We start from the raw sequence: 17,788 nt of genomic DNA on the forward strand, positions 1-17,788 counted from the left end.
ACTTAACAGTCCAAAATCTTGCAGGGGGGCTTTTTAAATTAGAGACTGTCCTGGCAGAGGTAGGAGATGCTTCCTGCACGTCCTCTACACAGCTCGTGATGATGCATCCTGGAGAGATGAGGCAATAAAAATTCTGTATTGCCTAAAAAGTAGCTGGCAGAGCTAAAGTAGCACATGGCAAACAGCAAGTAAACAAACCAAGTCTCACCAAAACACAGCACAGGAAAAAGAGAAAGCTTAGCCAATTCTGTACATGCTCCTAAACCAGCACTCCAACAGCAATTAATGAGAAGAGAAAAACTAGATGCCTGATTTTAATGTATCCTGACATAATAGGTGTACCAGGAATTTGATGGGAGAAAGATAATTAGAGGAACAATAACATCTTGGTGCTGATTACACTGAAAGACAAAGCAGATGTCATGTACTAAAGCTGAATCAGAATAACGAGGTAATGTCATTAATGAGCAACACAATCTCTGTGGATGGATTCCATGTTCAGATAAAAAACACAGAATTATCTTAGTGATCACCCCTTGGGACAGCTTCAGTGATAGCAGGGTTAAACTTGATAGCAGAGAAGGTGTAAGGACAGAAAGCAAAACAGCAGGAGCTGACTCTAAAACCCCATGCACAGACCAAGAAATGTTATGCATGATGCAGAGACAAAATTTGGATTATGAACATGGAGAAATTAGTGGGAAACTTGTTACTCTTGCCTTACCCCTGCACTTGATTCAAAATATTAGGAACAGATCCCTTGTAGGGTGACTAACAGATTCAGCAGCCTTCTGAAGTAAGAAAAGTGATTTTAGAAGTTGTGAAGAAGGGAACCCAAGAAAAGCAAGAGCTGATTAAAACACATTAAAATGCTCAGCTAGAAGGACAACTGAAGCTTGAAAACCTTAAAACCACTGGATTTACTGCAGGCCTCTGAACCAGGCACAAACCCTTCTCAGTCACTGAGTGACTGAGAGCAAATGGCAGATAATGATCCATGTTGATAAATGCAAAGTGGGGAACATGAAGAGTCATCCTACCTTTACATATATACTGATGGGTTCTGAATTAGCTTTTCTCCTCAGGATAGAGTTCTTGGAGCGATGACAGACACTTCTATGAAAACATTAATTCACTGCTCTGCAGAGACTAAGATGAAAAAGAAATATTGGGATCGCCGTGGGAAATAAAGAACAAAACAAAAAGTCACCATGCCACCACAAGTACCCACAATGTACCCACCTGCAGCTCCCTGTGAGCACCTCTCATCTCTCCCCTGCCAGCCTCAGCTCAAAGAACTTACAATAAAATTTAAAGACATAGAGAGAAGAGTGACATTTATGGTCAAAAATAGGGAAATACTTGTTTGTATGAGAAGGACAACGCAGAGCAGATTTCAGGCTGGAAAAGAGACAAACGAGACTTGTAACAGCCAAGTTAAAAAACAAACCTCCTTTTTTATGTACTGGGTAGATGTTCCCAAGAAGAAAAACAGAGGATCAATTTTCTAAGAGGAGCACTTAGAGACCTGCATCAGTAAAAAGAAATGTAACTGGGTCTCCCACAAGAACTGTATACTTTCCAAAACAGTCTCTATATTCTTCTTGAATGCTTCCTACTGCATTATTCTTCATGTATCTGCAATAGGGTAAATCCATACCCACACAGACAAATACCTGTGCACTTGTCATAGGAGAGCTATGATTAAGCATGCAGGAAAAATGTGTTGCCTGTATTTTATCTGTATTTTCTTACACTTCTGTTATGAATCTTGAAGTTAGTTTTAAAAGGCAATTAGACATACAAAGATGAAACCATTCTTACCATTCAAGCTAAATTTCTTATTCTTAAAGGAAGAAACAGGTTTTTTTTCACACTGGGGATGCCAAAGACATGGGGAACACTGGTCTGAACATCATTCATTTCTCAGCCCAGTGCTGAGGGTGGAAGTACATTACAGGCCCTGCACTGTAGGTCTGCAAAGGGAAATATTGAGCCCAAATATATTTAGTAAGGTACATGGGATAATTCTCCTTTAGAGTATTTTTCATCATCTTTTCCACTTTATTCCTCTACTCATTATATTACTACTACACCAGGAAAGAGAGAATATGGATACAAAGATATCCCACAGTCTGCTCATCATACACAGGATTCAATCTGCTCGATGCCAGAACCATCAGAAGCCGTAGAAAACACACCATCACAGAAAAGAGAATAATTTTATGAGTCACAGCTCCACCTCACCTTTCACAATAAAGAAACTAATGAAGAGCTAAAGCTAAACAAAATCAAAACATGGCTTTTCCTCTCTACCCTCAGCAGGGGCAGGTATTTCTCCTCTGGCTTCTCATGTTCTGCAAAGCACAGTCTCTTGTCTGAGTGCCAGCCCCTTATCTATCCCTGCTGCCTGGTTTTGTTTACTAGAACAGGTATTTTCAGGTACCTCAGGTGACATTTAGGGTCGTGCTTTGTCTCTGGTGGCTGTGTGGTGTGCTCCTCACAGTGTTTTCCCTCTGCAGCACGGGAGGAGCGGGCAGATGGTCTGCTCTGATGTGATGCATTAACCAGCAGCACTCAGTCCTGGTGCCAGCCACAACAACATGCTCAGGGTTTATTCCTTTCACCATTTTTTATTGATCACTCCGATATTTCTGGCTTGTAATTCCCAACATTGAGTAGCAGAGAAGAGCAAATGACTAAACCCATCCGAATGGCACTGGAAGAGAGAGGGAGATTTACATGAAGCTGACCTTGCTGCTCTTCCAAAGCAATGTGCACAACATTTCTCAGTGTGCACCCATTTGCCTTATTTTTACCTCTCTTCTCTCATGTGAAGAGGAGAGATTTAAGTGAGATCCAGGTGTCAGTTCCAACAAAGTCACTAAGTCTGAAAAAGCAGAGCAGTGACTCTAGAAACACAAGGACAGCAAAAACAGAGCAGGAGACACATGAGCAGAACATTTTGTTGCTGCCAACATGGACAAGCGTAACAAGTCCCCCATCTCCCTGGCTGCTGCTGCATGAATGGAGACCAAGGGGGAGAATGAAATGCTTTTGCACAAAGAAGAAATAGCACCTGCAGCAGGGCTTCCTCCATGCAAGTTCACACCACCCAGAACTAGGGCTTGCCCTCAGATGTGGTTCTTTTCCTCCCACATGGGGTGATACCTGTCTAGTTGACTCGTCACAGCCTCTTGTGGTTTCCCTATGTTTTCTGGCAGTTCAGGGACCTTGGGGACAATGACTGTGAACCTCAGGGTGAGAGGAGCGCTTTCTCCCCCAGGTAACAGCAGCAGTGTCTGGGTTAGCAGCTGCCAGTGGGGATGTGGGAAGGTTCCACGCTCTCCAGGACAGCATTGCTTGGATACTGATGTCTCCTCAGCTGCTCAGCAATGCAGCACTGCTTTGTCCTTCAAGTGCCACACTCTGGGTTTCATCTCAGTCAGGCACAAGAATCTCAGCGGTTGTTTAGGAGCACACATTGCCCAGCTCCACTGCTTTGAGCAGATAGAAGGGGTTTTTGTCAGGTATGATGCAGAAAACCCCCCAAAGCTTCTGCTTGCCTGCATCGGACTTTCTCAGACGGATCAGGGTTGAACTGGCAGAGGAGTGACTGGAGCTGGTGTCTCACCATAGCTCAGATAGACCCTGGCTGTCAGGGCAGACGTGTTACACTGAGTTATGAGGAACTCTAAACCCCTCCAAGAGCTCTCTGGCTGCCTGCAGCATGGTCCAGCCTGATCACTTGTTCACGTGGCAGAGTGTGAGAGCTCAGATGAGGCTGCTTTGGTCAGACCCCTGACCCCGTGAGGGCAGCTCTGCTCTGGGACAGGCTGGGATGCAGCAGCCACAGATACACAGGGAGCACAGGCTGAGGGGGTGGGTGGTCCTAAGGAGGATGAATTCCCACTGAGGCATTCTGAAGATGAGCTTGCCCCAATTAGGAAGCTAATTTTCTGTCCGAAAGGGCCCTCAGAAATCAATACCGATTCTGGACCATTTCCTCTTGGGCACTGCTCAGGAAGGCTGGGCTTTCAGCAGGCAGTGTCACACAGCATGGCAGGTAATACATTCATTTATGGGTTCCTTTATGCCAGATAATTTCCAAGCCACTCTCCAAAATGCATGGCAGACATTTCCAGGCACACAGTCCCTGCCTTTGCTGGGTATAACATGGTTAACATGACTCAGCAACATCATTCAGGAACAGCAATATGATTTTCCCTGAAAGAAATCCTTTAAGAGCAAACAGCTCATGTTTATGGATACAAAATGCTTTGAACTCACCCAGCAATTCCTCTGTTGGCCACCTCTTCAGTGTTTCCTTGAGAACATGCACCAACACTGCATCTTTGACAGTCATTTTCGTGGCCTGACCAGCCTGAAGGAGCATCCAGAAGAGAATTTCATTATTTCATCTGGAGATAGGACCTCAAAATTTGGCATCAGATCCCGTTGGCATAGTGAGCTGGCACCAAAACTCAACTTTTCTGATTTGACAAGTATGCATCAAACTCCATGGCTGCATGTGACTGTAGGTGGTAGGAGGTATAGATGTGGTTTAAACTCTCCAGAACTGGTTTGTTGGCTGCATTAATCTCAAAAACTCAACTGTAATTGAAATTATGGAACTTTGGTGTTCCAGAAACAGCAGCAAATGCTTGTTTATCATCCTGCACATAATCCCATTCAGGTGTTATCCAAGTTCTTGGTGTTTCAATCCAAATTGCTAACAAGCCTGGGCATGGTTTTAATAATGCAACACAAGAATCATCTCGGCATGTTGTGGGGAAAGAGCACAGAAGAATGTTTCAGGCTTGACACGTCTCAGTTAACCAGAGCTCTCTCATGGAAAAGACGGAGTCAGAAACTGTTGCGGTTTTGTGTCAGGAAATGGCAGTGGATTTGAACAAGGAATGGACTTTGGCTGTCAAGCAGTCAAATTCAGCTCAAAGCTCCTGGAAGTCATTAACAACGCTGTTCCTTGGGTTCCTTCATCAGGAACTCACTGAATGCCTCGAGTTCTTCTAAGCAGAATTCCCATGACTTTTATCAGAATCCCTGTTTCAAAGGAAGCTCAGCACTGGAGCTCCCTGACTCAGTGCTCCGTGGTGGGAGGTGACAGCATGTCCCCTTATAGTGCCTCCCTCGGTGGCCAGGGCTGACCTGAAATGATTTCAGGTTCTGTGAAGAACTTTGTGAGACTCATTTCAGGCAGAGGTAAAGATTCTTTATCTCACTGTCAGAAAAAAATGCTCCATTTGCTTCATCCATTCAGGTCTGTCTGCGATATCCTTTCTCTCACATGTTGGTTCAGGCAGATGCACTCAACTCGATCACCAGCTCTTGCAGAGATGCACTCAGATCTGTGGATCTTCTTTCAAAATGCTGCTGCTCTCTGCTGTCTGACAGAAAGGCAAGGAACAGATCTTGCCAGGTGGTTCATGAAGTACTCGAGTGCCTAAAACCCCAGTGATCTTGTGGGTAACAGTTCTCCTCTCAGCCATAATGAAGAGTGTGTTCACTTCACTGGGGAGTGCTGGAAAATTAATTTCCTTGGCATGTAACAATGCTGCTGCAAGGGCTGAGAGCTTGAGGAGGTGGCACTGGTGCTTCTCACCATGAACTCCACAGAGAAGACAGTCTCTCACACATTGATGAGGAAATAGCAAAGCTCAGACACAAAGTCCTGTAATGTCCTGGCTACTGTGCTGATCTTCTTCCTGCCCTGAGGTCTGCTGATATGAATGTGATATGATTCCTTCTGATGCAGGGGCCCTATAAGTTGATTTGTGTGAAATATTTTGGTGAGTCACAGTTTTTAATCTCAAATTCTGGGTGAGCAACTGAGCCCAGGTCCTGTACTTTCAGGGATTTTGCTTCACAGGGAGGTTGTCCTGAAGCTGGTGACCCCTTTTCCTCCCGGAAAAGCCTCACAATCTGTGGTGCTCAGGTTCAGAGCAATCCCACCTGGGACTTACAGGATGCCTGTGGGGCGGGAGCAAAGATCCAAAGTGTCCCACAGCGCACAGAATTATCTCTGTCATTGTCAGGAACACTGCTGAGGAGGTGACAGACTGGTGGAGAAGCACCAGGGACAAAAATGACAGGAAAAGATGTGTTAGAACAGGAGGTGGTGATGGTACTGATGTCAGTGGTCATCCAGATCGCAGTGCCCACCTCCCTGCAGCTTCTCAGACATCAGGGTGGGAGACACAGGACAACAAGCTGATGTGCCACAGAGATGTGACAGGACAGCGAGACAGGTCCCTGACACCTCCTGGCAAGGACAGAAAGGAACGTGCAAACCCAGCACATTTTTGTCACCTGAAAAAAGCCCAGCAGACATGAGGAGGACTTGACAGCTGGCATCCTCTGCATTGTTCCAGGGAATCCTGGAAAGACTGGCTGAATACTTTGTGTCTTGGTGCTTGCATGCTGGGTGGGCTCCCTGCACACACCCACCCTGGTGAGAACATGTGTGCAGCAGTGCGACTGAAACCACTTTGGGTTTCGTTTTGCTTTAAAGTCGAAGACTCTCCTTTCCTGGGAGGTCTCACATTGGAATGCCCTTGGCACAGCAGCACATCCCAGCTGAGCTCCTTCCCAGCCCCTTCTCTGCACTGGCAGCTGTGGGTTTGTTGAGCAGGCAAGGCAAATGCATGGACAGGATGAAGACCAAGAGATGAATCTGTTGATTTATGAGATTACAGATCCTCAGTTACAGGCCATCCAGGTGGAACTCTCCAAGTGAACCAAGTACTGACTCTTCTGAAGGAAAGATTTTTCATGAAAGCTGACTTAGGCCAGACAGATCCCTGGGGCAGAGGACACAGGCTGGAGGGGAGTAAGCAGACAGAAAAGATGACAACAGAGAAGATTGGAAAAGAGAAAAATCCCCTGGAGAGCTTCTTTTCTGTCACATGGAATGACTGAGGTCCTCTCAAGAGAAGGAGCTCTCTACTTTGCAGGTAGGAGGCTGTAAGAGATTGTGAGTGGAGATGATGCCAAGTGACTGCCTCATGAATCTCATGTTGAGAGAGGAGCAGTGGGAGATCACCACCAGCACAGAACAGAAAGACTCTGTCTCCTGAATTAATAACCTGAAGCAACTGTTCTGCTTCAGGCAGCCACAGGAAAATGCAAAACTCAGACACAGGTTGCATTTACTGGGTGTTATTATTTCAGATGAAATTCAAAGCCAGAGCAGGCAGGACAGGACATAGAACTATGCAAACACCACATGTGGGACTTGCCTTTCCCCACATTAGATGTGCTAAAAAAAGGCACAGAGAAGGTATTCAGTTACCCCATGAATAAGACAAGAGAGTTTCCTTTGTAGATATGAAAAGGGCCCCCCCAAAAAGTAATAATTGACTGTGCCTCCAACAACAGTCAACAAACTCACCCAGCCTTTGTGTCTGATCAGAAAAAGGTTTTACAGCAGAGCAAAGCTCACGTCTCATTGAGCTTTTCATCCTTTCCTTGCAAGGTTATCCTGCTGACAAAGCCACTCTTATCCCAGCCTTGTGGCAAGGGAAGCCAAAGCACTCCCTGTGACAGCAGCCACGCAGTCAGGTGTTCCTTCCTCCTGTTCCTTTCTCCTTCCTTAGGAGGACAAAGGACACCAGCTGGGCCCCCAGACCCTCCAGGCTCAGCTCCCAGAGCCCTCCTGTCCCTCTGCACGTGTCTCCTTGCAATGGACACACAAACCCAGATGCTCCCACAGGGACATATGCACCTCCCCAGCTCCCTGCTCCTTCCAAGCTCACTGCACTGCTGCCTGCAGCACCACCTTCAGGCACTGGTCCATAGGTGGGCAACAGGTAGAGTGGGCTGAGTACATCACCTGAACCCCAAGCCACCACCTGAACCCCCAAAACCATCAAGCAACCCTCCAGACCCCTCCTGAAGGGGTGCACTCCAGCTTCTTGTTCCCCTCTCCATAGGTACATCCAGGATTACCCCATCCCAGGAGCAGAACCCAGCCTGTGCCCTTGTCAGATTTCATGTGGCTGGTGACACACCCAAATCTGCCAAGGTCTCTCTCTCTCAAGGGACTCACAGTCTCCTCCTAATTTAGGATCACAAGAAGCAAACTTCCTTAAGTGTGTCCAGGTCATTGATAAAAGCATCCAAGAAAATTGGCCCTAAAACTGAGCACCACCAGCCTGATATTATCCCATGGACTGCAGCTCTTTGAGCCCAGTTGTCCCCTCAGGGAAGCAGAGATGGAGCCACACCACAGTGGTGAGCTGCAGACACTGTTACAGCACTGCCCTGGTGTGCACAGACCACCAGTGGGTGTCCACAAGGGTTGAATCAGGGCAATAAACACCTGGGCAGATGTGTTGTATATTAATATTCCAAGTGTGGGCTACATGGATTACAGCTCATTAGTTAGGGCTGTCTGCTGCCTCAGTCTGTGGGTCAGGTTTACGTCATCTAATTCTTCCAAATTCAAATCATTCCATCATTCTCTCATCATAGAAACTGATGGTTTGAGAAAATGAGGCAAAATGCCTTCTAAAGCCTGCTGTATCTCAGAACAACACCCTTGCTCTCTCTCACTTGCATTCCTTTTTGGAAGAGTGTGCCAGTTGCCTGATACCAAATTGACTAACAGAAGTGAGATAAGCAGCTGTTTGCTGTTGATAGATGCAATATTGCACACACAGCCACTGTGAGCAATTAAAAGCTTTATTTATTGCTATCTCTGTAGTGTGGTATAAGAACTCGAAAGGTCAGCTACAGTGGCAACAACGAATAGCACATACTAATTAGATGTAATTATAAAGATGAATTCCCAGACAAAATATGAGCTGGGATCAGCCTGGTCACCAAGAGGACACTCAAATGTTTGATAACAGTGAGACTGCATATCTGGTTTTCTAAGCTGGACTGTAGGCTTTATCACACATGTGCTCTCACAGTGAGGAGAGAAGGTATTAATATAGTGAAGCCTGTAGCAGTCTCTATGGTTACAGCTAACATTTTCTAATATAAGCCATTGTCTTCAGATGCTTAACTTTCCATGTTTCAACTGCTTAGGCTGAAATTTTCCATCACTGCTCATTGTTTCCAGGTGAATTCTCTAGCAATCAGGTTAGCAAATGTACTGGAGAATTCCAGCAGATTCTCATGCTGAAACGGCAATTGGAAATTGGGCAGGGACTTAATTTTATCGTCTGTTCCCATCCTCCCCAATTTACCCCATGGCTTGGTGACTTTCAAAGACTCAGCAGATCCTGCTGGGGGTTTTGAGCTGGAATTCCCAAGCATGACATCTCCTGGTGGTGAATCAGTCCCTGCTGGGCACTGCCCCGCGCTGCCAGAGCCCCTGCCCTGCACACTGCCCCCGAGTCCTGCAGAGCTCAAACAGGGCCCTGACCCTCAGGGCTGTACCCAGGGGCTGAGGAAACATGAGCCAGGCCGAGTTTTGCATCTGCAGCTCCTCATCTGAGCCTGTTATAAATATCTGTGCCCACCCTGCTGTAACTGTGGCAGTTTCTGTGTCAGCTCCAGTGGCACAAACCCTGTGAGGTGGATCCAAACACCTTGAGTGAGAACAGCCATCCTGCAGGACTCCAGTTTCTAACAACAGCCCCCAACCCTATGCTGTGACAGGAATTTCAAAACCTGGACTGAAAATATTTTCTTTGTGGAAAAGAGGCATCCAAGCCTGTCCAGCTCCCAGCAGCACACAGACAGTCAGGTATCCTGTGCCATCACCTCTGTGTGTGCTGGGCTCTGCTCATCTAAACTGTGGCACAGGGTGGGAAAACGAATTCTGTGAGCTGTGCCTTGGCTCAGAGGAGCCAAGAGGTTCTCACACATAACCTGCAGAGGTTCTTCAGCCAAGCTGAACAAGAACAAGCAACAGCTTGTTCTTTCTGCAGTCTCTTTACCACCTTGGCACTCTTCACATCTTCATTCACCACTTTTTCTATTTTTCAGAGTTCGGGCCATGGTTTGCTGAGTTTAAACTCTGTGAATCACAGAATCATTAAGGTCGGAAAAGACCATCAAAATCATCAAACCCAACCTTTGACCAAAGGCTCCCATGCCCACTAAACCACACTGGGAAGTGCCACCTTTACTTGTTTTCTGAACACTTACAGGCGTGGTGACTCCACCACTTCCCTGGGCAGACTGTGCTTAATAACTCTTTCAGTAAAGAATTTTTTCTCTATATACAGTGGGTGTGATAAACATTTTTTAAAAACCCAGATTACAGTTGCCAACCTTATAAACCAACCAACTTTTACAAAAAATTACACAGTTACTCCTAGATATTCCTGATTTCCTAATTAATTTTTGCCAACGTTAACCTCTTGAAAGTATTCCCCAAGTGATGACTGGTTGTCTCTCTTTGCCCTCAGGTGTGCTGTGGCTCTCAGTGGTGTCCGAGGTGTTGTACATCATGCTGTTGGTCGTTGGGTTCAGCCTCATGTGCCTCGAGCTCTTTCATTCAAGCAGTGTCATAGATGGGCTCAAGTTAAATGCCTTTGCTGCTGTCTTCACTGTGCTTTCAGGTAGGAACCTCCCCCTCCCTTTTCACCACCTCAAAGCAAAATTCTGCAACTCTGAGAGAATAAAAAACCAGATGCTCCAAGACTCTCTTATCCCCATTTCGCTATTGCAATTTTTCAATGTAATTTTTTGTTCCTTTGGCACAAAGACTGCATGATAAATTTGCCTCTTGCCAGGGAGAAGTGAATATCCTCATTCCTGATTTCACAGCAGCAACGCAGTAATTATCCTTCCCGCACAGCCATTACCACAGCTCCAGCTTCAGCTCCATTTGCAGCATCATCACACTCATTTTCCAGAGGAAACTTAAAAACACGTAATGCTGAAAATTCTTTTTTTCTTTGTTAATCCTGAAAGTAGGTGAAGGCTGGAAAACCAAAGAAAGGAGCTAATCTTGTTAATTAACCAAATTGAGAATGAAAAGGGTTCTAATAATGGCACTGAGGAGCAGCCCCAAGGGTGATCTGGGACATGAACATCTCTCACAACAACTGCTTCGGGCTATTTTCATGCTCGGTCTGTACTTGGGGCCTCTCACCATCTGAACTTGAGGAAGTGCCCCTTCCCTTCTGTGAAGCTTTTTCTGGCTTGAACCCCCACTTTCCAGGATTCATACAAGCAGCCAGAGTGCTCATGTGAGCACTCCTGCATGGACCTCTCAGGCAGAAAGAACTCCTGCAATAGAAGTGCATTTTATTCTGCTGCATTTTATTCTGCTGCATTTCAGGCTGGAAGACGTTACAACAGGCAGTGTACATTCTGGGAAGGAGCTTGTATCTTCAGGGATAGCTGCAAATTGTGAAATAGTAACAAAAAGAAAAGGTCAGAAGTAAAGCTGAGTGACAAAAAAATCTGATAAGAACAGCCAAAGCATATTTTTCTGCTTTGGATATAATTTGGAACTTAAAAAAAAAAAATCAGTTCCATTTTCAAAATCAAACTATGTGGAATTCTTCAGCATTCAATCAATTACTTCCATGCTGTTCCTCTCTCCCTTCACCATTAACTGCAGTTTTAAAGTTTTGTAAGAATGATGAAGTTTTCTTTCCTACACAACTTTCTATTTTTATTTTGGCCTTCCCTCTTCCTAAGTACATTGCCAAGATAGTCCAAATATAAACTTCAAAATTTACAGGGAAAAATGATAGAGGAATTGAAACAAGGATAAAACCCCAAACCCCAGCACGCTGCTAGCTGTTATTTTCAATGACGGGGATATCAGAGGAAAGAAGAAAACTATATTTATTTAAGCTTAGCATATTTATAATGACATAGCTTAATAGAAATTAGGTAATGAAGGGGACTTTCCATTGGAGCATAACACTTCTCATTAAATTCATGCTTGAGTTCCCTCATAAAAGTTCAATGAGATCTCCACCTTCTCATAGCTCAACATCTATAGGTTAGGAAAAAACATCCTAACAGTGTGGTCACTTATTGTTGTTCCTTAATCTCCTACCAGCCATTAAAAAAATACCCCACAACATCACAATTTTGTTATCCCTCTTAACCATACACAAACTAAAAAAATTACACGTCTCTCACGTAATATTTATAATAAAACATCTTAATTACTGTGATATATTCTATAAATAGCATTTCTAGTAAAAAATATCAGAAAATGGTTTAAAATACATTGTCTTTTCCAAATACCCTTCATCTCCAGCTTTCCAAAGTTCCTTAACCTCTTCCATTACCAACACCTCCAAAGAGCTCTGGTCCTGCAGGGCTCATGATCTCAAGCCAGCTATAAATGGTCAGTGTTCCTGCACTGCCCCCCACTCCAGCACACCACCTTACCAGGATCTCCCATCTGCAAACACCTCTTGCCCCAGACCCTGGATGGGTGCAGGCATTGTGCCCTCCCTGCCCAGCCTTGAGCAGCCAGCTGGGGGAAAAGATGATCCTGTGTCACAGGCAGCTCATTTTAGCTCATTAAATGTACAGCAATATGGACCAGGGGGTATCCCCATGGAGAACTTGGCAAGGCACAGCTAAAATGGACCAAACCGAAAGTCAGTGAAGCAGCACAACAAAAGATTTGCATTATTCTACTTTAGTTTGGATGTGGCACAACAGCACCAACAGCCCTGCCAGGTGCAGACCCAGCCCTGTCCCTCCCTGCCATTAGGCAGACAAAGCAAAGAACACCACGTTTCCAGGCTTTGGTGGTGACCTCCTCCTCACCTGGATCAGTGGACTGTCACCTCAGCCTCCCACACAGCCACAGGGCTGAACGTGGCTGAAACCCTGTGCACGGTTTGCGTGACAGAACAGAGCAGCTCAGCCCTGCTGAGGCTCGTCCTGGCTGGGCCAAACCTCCTGCTGGCTCTGAGTGACTATGAACGGTCTCAGGGCAGTCTGTAAGATTTTATTAGGGTTGAAAAATTACTGACAGGACATACAGAAACAGTAAACCCTCAACTTAAGATCAAGGCACAGCTGTCAGCTGAAGAAAAATCCACTGATTTAAAAAGTTCAGCAGGCGCCCAGTGCATTCTGGAATTAAATACAACCAGAAATGAGCAAGGTGTGCAGCACTTTTCTGTGCTCCCATTAGGCCACCCACCCTGCCCAGATCTCATTTCTCCTGGAGTGAGTTGCTCTTTCCACCTCCTATCTTTGCAGTGTGTCACTGCAACACGAGGCAGCTGAGCAAATCACCCCAGCTCCCTGTAACACAGTGTCTTCTCTCAGCCTCTGCAGTTGTTTGTATCAAATCTGACATTTGTCTTGCTGAAGGTCCTGCTTAACATGCCCACAACACAAACATTCCCCAGCTTCCCTCCCCCAGAACTGCCCTGAATCATCCACGTGTCTGGGGAGACTAAGAGTGTTTTAGGTTTTGAAAGTAAGAAGGAAAGAAGAGACAATAATTCAGTATGGTTGGGGGAGGGAAATCTGGATCTTCCACGTACAGGAAGAGCAACCATGGAAAGAAGTAGGTGGTCAGAGAGAACAGTGAATGAATGGTGCAAAGTGTAACACACAGACCTCACTGTACCCACCAGGGCAGAATATGGGTGTTTCCAAGTGCCTTGAACTGCCACTGCAGCACAAGACGCTTTTGCCCATCTGTAGGCCCAAGAACTATTTGGGATATAGTGATCCAGCCCCACCTCCTTAGCCTTATCCCACACTTTCCTGAGCTCATTGGGGATCATCACCCTGCACTGCCCAGGTGCTATGGCAGGAACATCCCAAATTATTGTAGCCAGAAAATACTCCAAGCCTCAGAGCTGCTCCTGACCACCACTGCTTGAAAAGTGGGGTTTGATTTTCCTCAGAGGGATGTTTAAATATAAAGTTCAGGTGGTTTTTTCTGTTTAAACTGCATGACCACACTGGCCAGCTAAAGGCAGAGCCACTCAGGCCACCCTGTGATTTACTGCAGCCTTGTTCTTTAATATCACAGGGCCTGAAGGCTCTAACACATTGTCTAATCCTCACCCAGTTGCAGTTCTCTCAGGGAGCTATAACAGTCTCACAAAAGCAGCACCAGCACTGCACCATCAAAAGTATCCCAGTGGTGTCCTCTCAGCACACATCATCAGGAGAACCAAGCTCACTTCCTTGTGCAACTTCCAAGTGTTTTATGAGTGTTCAGATTCATAAATCTTAGCAACTACTGGGACAAAATATGGTTCTTTGGCATGAACACATTGAGTCTGCATTGCCTGCAGAAGCCTCTCTCCTCATTCTCACCTGAGGCCTGTCTGGGATGGGCTGTGAGATAGCTGTGGGTGGCACAGCCCTGGTTTGCAGCAGCAGGGTTGGTGGGGATGCTCATTGTGCAACATTTTCTTCAACGATTTTCTTCCTTCAACTCCTCTTTTAATTGAGAATTCAGTATGATGCAAAATATTGAGCTCTCAGTCATATCTTTCCTCTGCCCATGCAGCTCCCTCCTCCACAGTAGAACAGGAGGCATAAAAGTACAACAAAGACTTTTTTGCAGCTCTCAAAGCACTTCCAAGCAGTAGCTCCCTCAAGAATGATAAAAAGCATTGGCAGAAAAATTCCTGTTCTAATCCCTGCTTCCCAGGTCTCTTGGGGATGGTGGCACACATGATGTACACTCAAGTTTTCCAAGTGACAGTCAGCCTTGGGCCAGAGGACTGGCGACCACATTCCTGGGACTATGGATGGTCCTTCTGGTAAGTGTCACCACCAGTTCCTCTCTTTTCTCTTTGGAGTTGTTCCATCACCCTGTTGGGAGGTGAATTGCACATATCACCTCCAATTGCCAGGAACACGCCTGTGGATTTCCAGCTGCCAAACTTGCAGGAGCACAAGCCCCCGGGGCTGTGCAGTTTTTGAGGTGTGGGGGACAGTTAGGGGTGGCTGTGCAGCAGCAGCTGTGCTATCAGCAGGTACAGAGCATTTGTAAATAAACAGCACCCACAATTACCAACACAGATTGAGCACTCTCATTAAAGTTCAATTTAGGAACATAATTGCCATGGCATTTCTGAGACTTTTAGACTTTTCTTTTTTTTCCCCCCTTGTTTTTAATTAATGTCTCAGTTGAACCTTACAGTGCAGCTTTTAACACAACTGCAGAGGAAGGTTCAGTGCTCCTGGCATGATGAGACTTCCCTGTGGATCATGGGGAGAAGGCTTGGGAAAATGGACATGGCATTTTTTTTTTTACCTTTCCCATTTATCTTCTAAAATCCCATAAAACTAATTTGACCAAGACACAGCAACTGTGTTATATTGCTTGCAAGTTTATAAGAAGCTTAACAAGAGCAGGAGGCTGTGGAGAATAAAAATACCTGCAAACAACATCCCCATTCCTCCAGAGGCATCAGCCTCTTTGGATGGATAGAGAAAATACCTTCTTCTTGTCATTTCTAAATATAGCACATTATTTTCTTTCCATCTCAAAGCAAAAATAACAATCTTTGCTAACACCAATAAATAAATATAAATACTTCTCATGCACAGCACTGCAGGGAATTATTAGTCTTTCCTTCTCACCTCTCTATGCTGTGTTTCATAGGAGGAGTTGCTACCATTTTAGCAACATGTTACGAAATACCAATCACATTATATTTAAAATACAGCTTATTTTGTGTCTCAATAATGAATATTTATTGCATGTGATGATGGACTTATAAATACATTGCATTCCCATATTTATAATATTTATATTAATATTTATAACAACTCTGTCACAATAATTGTATAATTTTCAATATATTTAAATAATAAGGCGTATTTGTCTTCAGTAATCTATTTTGTAATTTACTGCAATACTCAAACTTCGGAATGCTGTTGAATGTCTTGCATGAACAACACTCATTAGATTATTCTCCATCTTGTGCAAGCCAAGAGCCCCCATGGCTCAGAGTGGGCACCAGGGTCCCTCAGGGCATCCTGAGCTCTCCCTGGGCCCACTCATCCCACCCACACTCCCTGCTGGGAGCTGTGTCCCATAGAGATGGAGCTGGGAGCTGGTATCCCATGGGAGGTGGGTTTGGGAGCTGTGTCCCATGGCAGGTGGAGCTGGGAGCCGTGCTCCATGGGAGATGAAGTCCAGACCCCAGCCCTGTCCCAGAGCAGCCTCTTCCTCAGCTCTCCCTGGGCAACCACAGCCAGAGAGGGCACAGTAGGCTTTGGTTTAAGGACCAGGACTGCCCCTGGGTTAGGTCTCGCTGTGGAGGACTCTGGAGACACCCACAAGCAGGGAAATATGTGGGAGCAACATCCCCTCTGCCCGTATTGCTGGGGTGAGACCTCAGCTTCACTCCACACAGCCACTGTGGGAGCTGAGCTCCTCTCCAGCTACTGCAGCCACAAAGCTCCTTCTTGCATTTAGTAGTCTCCCTCCCTCCCTCCCTTTCTCCCTCCCTCCCTCCCTTCCTCCTTCCCTTCCCTGATGCTTCCAAGGCAGCACATTTATCCGTGCAGGATGTGGGGCACGGTGCAAACATTGGCTCTGCTGGGACAGGGGTGAGCAGCAGCGGCACTTTCAGCCTGCAGTGGTGCTCAGCAGCCTGAGGAAGGCCATGGGGTCCCTCATGCCACACTTGTGATGAGTAGCAGACCTGGAAAAGGAAGGTCTGGAAGGCAAATGAAGCAAAAACAAGGCTTCTGCCTTCCAGCTAACACTGAGCCACCACTGTTGTACAGACCAGAGAGCTTCAACCTCCCCTGACACCACCCAGACTTGAACATCTTCTTTAAGAAGGGTTAATCACAAATGCCCACCCAGCCTGGTGGAAAACCACACATGTAGGAATTATTTTCTGCTCCATCTGGGTTCTGGTGACATCCTGGAACATGAGCTTTGAGAACCCCTCACCCAGCAGCATAACCACCACCCTGATTTTCAGCCTGCTGTAAATGTGCCACTGCAGCACCCAGCCACAGAACACGGCCCAGAGAACTGAAACAGCCCTGACAAGTGAGGCCAGGGAATGCTGTCCCCATGGCCAAGAGTCAAAGGGGATCCAGACTGCCATCCCTTTCCCAAGTGCCAGTGGGAAAACTAAGTTTTCTGTGACTCAACTTCCTCTCTATCAAAAGGGAATGATAAAAACACCCCTCTCCAAAATGAGCAGACTGTTTACAGTCTGCTCAGATGTCTCAGGGTTGGCCTCTGTTATCCTACCCCATTCCCAAGGCGCTGGCAAAGCCTGAAGGTTGTTCTGGTCTCTGGCATGAGTCAGGAGTGGGCCAGGGGATTCTCCAGGCAAGGGATTTCAGTGCCTCTGAGGATCAGTAGCTGTTTAAGTTAAGACTCTCTAAAGAAAATAAATATTAAAAGCCTAAGCTGTTTAAGCCATGGAGGAACATGAGAGCCCAGCCCTGAGCGCAGCTACAGGAAGCTCTGTGGGTACAGTCCCACCACATCTGGGGCACAGCTGGCATGGACCATTAACAGGATTGCTGTTAAAGAGGTCTTCACCTAAGGCAGGTGTAACTCCTGAAGGTGGGACAGCCACTGCTTACAATTCAAAATACATAGCATTTAACCAAGGTCCATAAAAACTAAAGCACATCTATCCTAATTGCCTAATTACTATAATTTCCCAAATGCCAGACACTGAGAGTCTTTATTCTGTATTTCCTTCTCTGAACCTTTCAACACTTCTGATTTCATGATTAGAAACCATCAGAAACATCCAAGAGAAGTTCTCCCTCAAATGTCATTCCCCAGGCACCTCCCAGGCACAGTGAGGTATGTGGATTTGGCTGGCTTCTTCCTGAATACTCTTTAGGAGCCCAGCTGGAAATGTTTGCA

The 17,788-nt window shown here is 45.9% G+C and overlaps 1 protein-coding gene across 4 annotated transcripts in view; it reads left to right on the top strand.

Moving 5' to 3' along the window:
* Nucleotides 1-17,788, top strand: part of GSG1L (GSG1 like) — a 55,065-nt gene that overhangs the window by 21,661 nt on the left and 15,616 nt on the right. For all 4 annotated transcript variants that reach the window (XM_048321362.1, XM_048321363.1, XM_048321361.1 and 1 more), the window contains exons 3-4: nucleotides 10,386-10,538; nucleotides 14,582-14,693. In XM_048321362.1, the coding sequence (XP_048177319.1) occupies nucleotides 10,386-10,538; nucleotides 14,582-14,693 (265 nt within the window). The remainder of the gene's footprint in view (nucleotides 1-10,385; nucleotides 10,539-14,581; nucleotides 14,694-17,788) is intronic.

This window comes from Corvus hawaiiensis, chromosome 16 (assembly GCF_020740725.1).
Source record: "Corvus hawaiiensis isolate bCorHaw1 chromosome 16, bCorHaw1.pri.cur, whole genome shotgun sequence".
Taxonomy (NCBI): domain Eukaryota; kingdom Metazoa; phylum Chordata; class Aves; order Passeriformes; family Corvidae; genus Corvus; species Corvus hawaiiensis.